This window comes from Mesoplodon bidens, assembly GCF_964165515.1.
Source record: "Mesoplodon bidens genome assembly, chromosome: 7".
Classification (NCBI taxonomy): domain Eukaryota; kingdom Metazoa; phylum Chordata; class Mammalia; order Artiodactyla; family Ziphiidae; genus Mesoplodon; species Mesoplodon bidens.
In genome coordinates, this window is record NC_138164.1 from 79113934 (window position 1) to 79123100 (window position 9167).

At 49.3% G+C, this 9167-nt stretch overlaps 1 protein-coding gene across 1 annotated transcript; it reads left to right on the forward strand.

The window, feature by feature from the left end:
• Positions 1–408: 408 nt before the first annotated feature.
• Positions 409–2443, forward strand: IZUMO1R (IZUMO1 receptor, JUNO; the record flags this gene model as incomplete). The annotated part of the gene is made up of 4 exons (XM_081240706.1): positions 409–546; positions 1279–1467; positions 1904–2039; positions 2175–2443. 4 exons carry the CDS (start codon positions 409–411, stop codon positions 2441–2443), a joined length of 732 nt encoding a protein of 243 aa, XP_081096832.1.
• Positions 2444–9167: the final 6724 nt, after the last annotated feature.

Below are 9167 nucleotides of genomic sequence, written 5' to 3' on the forward strand. Positions count from 1 at the left end.
CCTATGTAGAATCTGGTTACTGAGGCTTTGTTCAGTTACTCAAGATCAAAGCTCTGAATTCCCAGCCCATATGTCACTGAGTTAGAGAGTCTGCCTCTGAGTGGAGAAGGGCCAGGGAAAGTTCCCCCAGGGAAAGCTGGAACCGTTCTACCCGTGACCCTCCTTCACCTTGGGGCTGATCTCTTCCCCTCCCTGGCCTCAGTTTCTGCATCTGTAGGTTGTTAGGGGTGAGTGTCAGACCTCACTGGATATTTTATGACGCTGCCTCAGATAAAGGTTCTAGAAGCAGCCAAAGTATCATGGTCACTTGAGGGAGGCTTCAAGCCCATGCCCGCTCCCAGGGATGACGAAGGGTGTGGATTGAGGTGTCCTCTCCATCACAGGCGGAGCTCCTCTCTGCAGCAGGCCATGGGGTGTTGGTGGCAGCTCCTGCTGGGGCTGTGGGCAGTCCCACCCACGTGGGCTGGGCGCGAGCTGCTCAACGTCTGCATGAACGCCAAGCCCCACAAGCCAGAGCCCAGCCCGGAGGCCAAGCTCTACGAGGAGGTACGGAAGCCAGAACTGGCATGGGGTGCAGGGTGGGTGGAGGCTTCTTAGATCAGGGACGGGATGCAAAGGCCAAGATGGCTTCTGAACCCCTATCCATCTTGACTCGTTTGGTTCCCTAAGTTGGGTTTCGGCAAAGGCCACTGGAGGGGGGCGCTAATTGCCAAATGATTTACAATTTTCATCCCTGAGCTGCACGGCCACTCAGGGAGCAGGGCCAGATGATGATCCCGGAGACTCATAGATATTCAGTCTAGATTCCAACAAGCAAGGTCCCCTCCTCTGCCCTCCCACCAGCAGGCCCTGGGAAAAAATAAGAGTTAAGGGACCCCTCCCCAAGTCCCTAAAGGCAATTGACAGGGATGTGGGAGGAGGGGCAGGGCTGGCATATACCTATGAGCCCTTCTCAGCTGCAGGTGCCCTGCCCCAGTGCAACCCCACATTCCCCTGGGTCTTGGGGACAACCCTGCTACTGTCCCCCCAGGATCTGAGACCTTGAAAGCCCCGTTCCTAGGGGACTCACAGTCTGTTGCGGGGAGGCCAGTGTGCAGGCGCCCTTTGGGTGTGAATATTGACAATTTATCGGCATTCCTTCTATCCAGGGGTAGCTGGCCTAAAGGCATCCCACTTGCTGGGTCCTCTTCTAGGGGACATTCTTACCTTTCTGGCCCAGACACTCATCAACCCTCTGCCCCTACTCCCCATGCCTTTTGCTTCTTCATCCACCTTCAGTGCATCCCCTGGAAGGACAGTGCCTGCTGCACGGCCAACACGAGCTGGCAAGCCCACCTGGATGTGTCCCTGCTCTACAACTTCAGCTTGGTTCACTGCGGATTGATGATGCCGGACTGTGAGAAGCACTTCCTGCAGGCCATCTGCTTCTACGAGTGCTCCCCCAACCTGGGGCCTTGGATCCAGCGGGTGGGAAGAAGTGGGCGGGGGTGGGTGGGCAGGAGACACGTCCATCAGTGCCCTGTTCATAAGAGCCTGAGCTCCAGGATGCTAGCAGGAACAGGATATGCTGTCCCCCCTATGGACAAGAGCCGTCAGAGGCTGCTGTGGGGGACATAGATGGAGAGGCAGTCACCCCTGGCCCTAGAGAACGGCATGCATGGAGAGTGGTCACAGGAGAACAGCAGGATGGAGGGACTATTTGAGTCACATCTTCTGTTTGTAGGAACAGGGCTGTGTACAAACTATTTAACTCAGCCTCAGTATTCTCATTTGTAAAATAATATTTAGTGACTTCATAAGAGAGTATGTTCTGATGGTACCTGACCCAAGTTCCACTGCAGCTATTGATAGTCCTCAAATGGGTGCTCTTATAATTCTTGCCTCTTGCTATGCCCGCACCCAGCTGGACCCGCGTGGGCAGGCGGAGCGGATTCTGGACGCGCCCCTGTGCCGGGAGGACTGTGAACAGTGGTGGGCTGACTGCCGCACATCCTACACCTGCAAATCCAACTGGCACGGCGGCTGGACCTGGAGTCGGGGTGAGTGATGCTAAGCAGGGCCTGGGAGGCCCCCCCCACCCGAGAGCAGGCACAAGCCCTCTGCTCCCCCGGGGCAAAGGATGGGGATGTGAGGACAGGAGCGGGTAAGGTGTCTGTGCCTGGATCTCCCCTCAGGGAAGCCCCGCTGCCCGGCCAGGGCCCTCTGCCACCCTTTCCTGCATTACTTCCCCACCCCTGCTGACCTATGTGAGAAGATCTGGAGCAACTCCTTCAAGGCAAGCCCGGAGCATAGGACCAGCGGGCGGTGTCTGCAGAAGTGGTTCAAGCCTGCTGGGGGCAACCCCAATGTGGCCGTGGCCCGCCTCTTCGCCAGCCCTGCCCCGTCCTGGGGGCTCTCTGACACGCTCCTGGCTTTCTCTCTGTTCCTGCTGCTTCTTTCCTGAGAGCCCCTCCTCCTTGCACACACTCCTGCACTCCCCCAGCTGTGGGCCAGGCCCGGCCATGGCAGCCTCCTTCCTTAGGACCTTCCTGAAACGAGCAGCACAGGCTGAGGGCTTGTGCCTGAGCCTCCCACGTTCGGTTCTGCTCTGCTGCACCTTCCTGGCCTGGAAGGCAGCTGGGGGCTGGGAAGCCACAGGTGACCATCCCCTCCTGTCTTAAGGATGGGGGACTCTGAGGTGGGAGTCCAGGCCCTTCTCATCCAGTGCACGCCCACCCCCTACCCAGTAGAGCTGATGATGACTGCCCTGGCCTCCCCTCCCACGATGGTGTCTCCAACAAAACAGCAGTCGACCTTTCCTTCTGCCTGACCCACTCAGTCCTAGCCCTATGGTCAGGGGTCGGGCTGCAAGAAGCAGAGCCGGTTTGCCCTCTGCACTGAAATCTCCTAGTTGGTTGTTACTTTCCTAATGATGATAAACTTCTTAGCACATGCCAGGCCCTCTCCTTACATCCTCACAACAGCTCTCTGGTGGGAGTACTTTCAACACTCCCTTTTCTTCAATAAGCAACACACCATAGAAAAGACCCAAAGCCAGGACAACCGTGGTGCCACCCAGACCATTGGCTTTGTTTTGGGTACCAAGATTGAAGCAGCTGTCTCAAGTGCTTTCGGCTTTCCCTCTTCTTTTTAACTCCGGAATCACAACATGCTGGTCTGAAATGTTGGAAACCTAAGTTCTAATGTCTTTATATCACTTTCTGTATGGCTTTTGGCAAGTCCTTTGACCTTCATTTAAGACTGTCGTGGTTTCCCTCTGCTGGAGGAATGAGAAAGTTGGACCAGATGATTTTAACTTAGGAAAAGAAAAGGAAAAAGGCAGTGTCATTGTTTTTTGGGATACAGACTGTGCTTCTCGGGCAGTGCCATGTCCTAAAGACAGAGGGAGAAGAGTCAGAACTGAACCCGAGAAGGGACATCAAGACAGCCTTCACATCCCGTCTGTAAGTGGACCGACAGCCAACGTACCCACTCAGAACCTTCTGGAGCCTGAAGCCCAGCAGCTTCCCAGCATAGACGGTGCCTTCCCACAACCTTTCCTTTGTCAAAGAGAGGCTTCTAATATGTCTGCAGTTGAGTTAGAAAAGCCAGCCAAGGTCACCCCCGTCCCTCCCACACTTACCTTGAACGTGCTCATTCACTGCATAAAGCCCAAGCCTGTTACAGGCAGGACACTCGAGGTCTAAAACTTATGAAGAGAGTCCTGCAGGTGAGGTGCTCAGAGTCTGGAGAAGGAAGCAGACAGCAGCAGTGTGGACAAAGCACTTCAGTCTGCAGGAACGCCTGGGCCTGGGTGGGGTCCTAGGAAGGCCTCACAAAAAGGGTGAGGCTTGAGCCTGGGTGAAGAAGGGTCACTTCACTGAGAACAGGGAGGAAATGCGAGACAAAACCCAGCCGGGTCCTCAAGGCGTGAACTGTACGAAGCAGGACCTTTCATTTTTCTTCAATCAATCAATCAATCAATCATGGCTTCAAAAATATGTATAGGTAACATCTCTTGAGAGTTGAGGACTGAATGAAGTGTCTGAGAGTGTATCTTTGGTAATAAAGCTGAGAGTTTAATGAGGTTTTGTTTTTGTTTTTTGTTTTTTAGTGTTTTTAGGTATAAATATAAAAATTAGTCAAAGTAGGGTTAAAGTTGAGATGCGCAAAGGAAGACTAGTTCTGGGAGCCCTAATAACTGTTACTATTTATTTATTTATTTATTTATTTATTTTATTTTTTTTGCGGTACGCGGGCCTCTCACTGTTGTGGCGTCTCTTGCTGCGGAGCACAGGCTCCGGACACGCAGGCTCAGCGGCCATGGCTCACGGGCCCAGCCGCTCCACGGCATGTGGGATCTTCCCGGACCGGGGCACGAACCCATGTCCCCTTCATCGGCAGGCGGACTCTCAACCACCGCGCCACCAGGGAAGCCCTGTTACTATTTATTGATTACTCTGTGCCCGAGGCTCTGCTAAGCTCCTTACATGCATTAGTTCATTTGATCCTCACAAAAGCCTTGAGAGGTACTCTTGCACCGCCATTTTTCAAATTAGGACAGAAGCGTGTGGGTTTGAAACCAGGTAAGTGTGACCCCAGAGTCCCAGCTCGTAAGGCTTACACTGAGCATCCTGGCAGGTCGTTGAGTGGGGCTGGTGCAGACGTGGGGGATGGAGGGAGGGAGGCTGGTTCCTGACAGGTCCTGGTCAGGAAGGAGACTGATCTCTCTCCCCATATGTGGTTGTGAGGAGTGTTGGGTTTCAAGCAGTGGAGTGGAACCTTCAGATTTGCAGCTAGATTGTTTGTTTTAATCAGAGTATCCATGCACTTGGTTAAAACACATAGGGCAAATGATCTCTAACACACACTGAGCCACAGAGCCGCAGCTGGCCCCTAGGCCCCAGGGCTCCTGCCCAGAGGTGCCCACGTCTAGCCACTGCCGGATCTAGCTATGAGAAATTTACAAAAGTTGTCTTATCTTTGCCACACGTTCAGACTATGTTTTTGCTCTCTGTTCTGTTAGTTTTTCAACTTAATCTTCCAATCTTCTTAATTTTGGAAATCCATTTTTAATTCCCAGGAAACTATTTTTTTTTAACTCTCTCGTTCTTCACAGCCTGCTGTTTTTGGGTTTTATGGCCGTAATATCTTCTCATATCTCACTGAAGATCTAGTTAGAATTTTTAAAATAAATTTATTTTATTTATTTGTTTTGGGCTGTGTTGGGTCTTTGTTGCTGCACACGGGCTTTAGGGGCAGGGGTTCAGTAGTTGTGGCACACGGGCTCAGTAGTTGTGGCTCACGGGTTCTAGAGCTCAGGCTCAGTAGCTGTGGTGCACGGGCTTAGTTACTCCGTGGCATGTGGGATCTTCCCAGACGAGGGATCGAACCCATGTCCCTGCATTGGCAGGCGGATTCTTAACCACTGCGCCACCAGGGAAGCCCTAATTAGAATTTTTTTAAAGCTTGTTTCTAGTCTCTGAATGACCTGTTTTCTCCAAGGTCAATCTGTTTATCTTGATCTCCTGTGTGCTGCTGGTTTTCTCTGTGTGTGGTGACCTTGGCTGTGTGTCCATATTTAAGAATGAGGCACTGTGTTGATTTTTCTATCCAAGCGGTATAGGTGTCCTCCATGGTTGTATATGTGGGTCTCCTTTCCCTTGACTAACAAAGCTGATGGGGAGTTCTGGGTACACGGGGAGGGTTTGTTGACTGGAAGACTTTGCTTCAGAGTGTGGAAATAATGAAAACCCACCAAGTGAGAACGAGCAAAGCCTCTTTATTCAGAGCTTGCTATAGCAAAGGAGTCAGCCACCATTACTTGCATTTTGGCAGAGACTCAAAGGAGAAAGTTTTAGAGTGGAAAAGAGAGACGGTTTCAGGTGTGCCCTGATTAGAGGCTGTTGGCATGGGGAAGCTGGAGATAGGCTAACAAAGCAGGTCCTCCGGTGATTGGTTAGAGGTGCATATTTGGCTTTCTCTGATTGCTCCTCAGTTGAAAGGAGAGAGAAAAATCAAAGAAGCTGTTAGCTATTAATCAAGTCCTGGCTGTGTGGAGCTGATTGATAGAGGGATTATTGTTTGGCTTCCTGGGCTGTTTGTAAAGATAGTTGTGTAACTTCCTATCACTCTGACTTATAGACAGTAGGCTGGCTTTCTGGGCTGATTACTGCAGATGATGGATTAGAATTCTATTTTTATATACATCTGGCCATTGTCCATTTGCAGTCTCAAGGCTGAGTTGGCTGGAGCTATGTTGGAGTGCAGACCCCCTCAAATACTGGAATAAGGATGGTTCTTTCTGGGGTGCCAGCGTCAGATATTTCATCATATGTAAAACTGCAGCACCATCCAGAATTTAACTTAGAGAACGTCTTCCAGGATCCCCCAACCTCAGGGGTTAAAGTTAGGCTGCCTGAGCTCTAGATTTGGGCAGAGGTCACAGGAGGGAGCACGTAGTATTTCTCTCTCTGCTCCCATCCCCTCCAACTCAGAGCCTCTCCGAGGTTCTGCCCCACAGGTCAGCTCCTTCTGCTGCAGCTGCTTCTTCCTCCTCTGGCAACCCCTGGTTCTCTTGGTGTGTTTTTCTGTGCTTTTCATCTTCTAAATATTTGTTGAAATCTCTTGTTCAGTGATGGTTTCCTTCACACTCTCTTAGTAAGGGAACACTTAGAAATAAACTATCAGGGGATATGGGGATATATGTATGTATAGCTGATTCACTTTGTTGTACAGCAGAAACTAACACAACATTGTAAAGCAATTATACTCCAATAAAGATGTATTTTTTTAAAGAAATAATCATTTTAGCGAGATCCCAGTTAGTCATTCCACCTTTGATAACCAGCAGCTTCAGATTTTTTAAAGATCGCATTGTTGTGCAATAAGTAGATTAAAATTGGGGCCAAACTGAAGACAAGGAGGCTGAGGACAATGTGTAGGATGAATTTGCATGTGGGGAATGAAATAAGAAATGCAGGTGATAGGAACCTAATTGTGAGTTATGCTCTAGGAGGTATTATGTCAGGCTACAGGAGAGACAGTGGACCAGAAAGGTATAAGTTCAGGAACTATTAGGAAGATAGCACCTAGAGAAATTTGGGCCATGCTTGTGTATACAGTGCCACAAAGCAGGTGTAAGATGAAATGTGGGAGAGAACTATCTCAAAGGAACCAACCGTCTTGGATAATTTGACTGTGACACTCCCGTTTGTAAGAGGTCCTTTCCCTAGCCTAGGCTGTGCTAGGTCTTGGGTGGGAGGGGAGATGGCAGAGGGCATTCCTTCTACTGGATGCAACCCGGTCACTTTTCCACTATGGGAACATCAAACTCTATTCAAGTCCTTCCTCAGAGAATTCTGGGGAGTCCTAGGTAGCAGGTGAAAAACAAAACAAAATGGCCCCCTTTTGTATTCATCCCTTGCTTTAAGATTCCTTTCTGAGTAAATCTCCTCAGTAAGACCCCTTCCCCGAGTGCAGAAGTCCCTGCAACCTGACATTCATGCCCTAAGATCTTGTTCCCAGACCACTCCTCTGCTGCCTGAAAAGGGTGACCACCCTTCCCATTCCTCTGCCACCATGTCCCTGCCCAGTCCTTTCCCCATCCAATCTCCACTGACCTACTCCACAAAAATTACTGCTTCCTTGGGTACTCACCAGTGTCCCATTGCTTTTGCTATTGGGGGACCAAGATTTGGAGACTTATCTGGTGTCCCAGGCTGGTGTCTTTCAGATTGGATCATATTTCCCAGCTCCAGCCCTTGAGACAGCTTGAGTACCCAGTCTCTTCTTGCATCCCAAGGAGGCAGTGTTCCTGCCAACAAAACCAATCACCCATTTTTCATTTTCCGTCCTTTCTTCTGTTCTGCTCAAGTCCATCCTCAGATTTACCTTCCCCAAAAATCAGAAATCACTTTCAGTATTGCTTTTGCCACAAATGAACCACATAGAAAAATCTGGAGGAAGAGAGAGGCCTTCCCAGGGAGGAGGGACTGCTGATAGGCTTGGAGATGCTGGTGGGATGTCAGCACAGAGATGTCCATCAAATAATTGGCTTGGGGTGCACGAGAGAGGTCAGGGCTGGAGTTGAGCATTTTGGAATCACTTTCCTGGAAGTGTTACTTGGAGTTGTGGAAGTAGACGAGTTCTAAGAAAAATGTAGAGAGGAAAACAGAACACTTGTGGAGTGTCTCTGGCATACCTGCAAGTTGGAAGATGACGGGTGAAATTGTTACCAAACTCAGGTCCAGCTGCTCACTACTTGAAAATCAATACCCGAGAGAGAGGCAAGTGCTCGTAGAAAGGAAAGTTCCTTTTCATCAGAAAGCTGGCAATCTGGGGAGAAGGCAGACCCATACCCTCAAAACCAACTCTGAAGATTCTGCTCAGCCATGAAAGTTCTTGAAGGGGAAAGGGACGTAATCTCAGTTAATCATTGAGATAGGGAATCAGATTCATCATCATCTCCCACTGCATGCAAGCTTGTCAACTTCTTGTGATCTTTCTTTAGATGCTATCTTGTTCACACAGTTTGTTCACGAGATTACTAAAGGGGAAGCTAAGGAATAGATCTTGTCATCCGTTAATTACTTATTAATTTCTATTTCTTTGATCTACAGAAAGAACCAAGAGTTTAGGCAAAGTATTGTGTGATCAAAATATTTGAAAGGTGTGCTTGAGCCAGAGATGAGTAGAGCATGGGGGTGTCTGATGTAAAAGTTAGGTACAACGTAGCTTTGCTAAAGTGACAAGAGAAGGGGTTTCCTACTGAGGGCAGTTTCCTGCAAAGAGCTGCTTACAAATAGAAGCTAGTGAAGGGACAGGAAGCAGAAGCTAGGGGTAGGAGAGCAATGCAAAGAACTGTATCTCAGAGGTGCAATGTCATATTCTAAGTTGCCATCATATATTAATTAATTCATAAATAAGTATTGGGTTATTACTCTGTGCTAGACACTGCTGGTCCTGGGGACTGAAGGACTGAATATACAAATGAACAATGACTGGAATGTATATAAAACTAAGATTATGCCCCATAACCTGTAACAACCAGTGAGGGAAGCCAACCTACTATCTGTGATAATCAGTCCAAGAAGTCAAATTATTTTCTACAACAACCAGTCTAGGTAGCCAAATAATAACCCTTCTAACAATCAGCTCTAAATGGCCAGACTTGATTAAGCATTGAT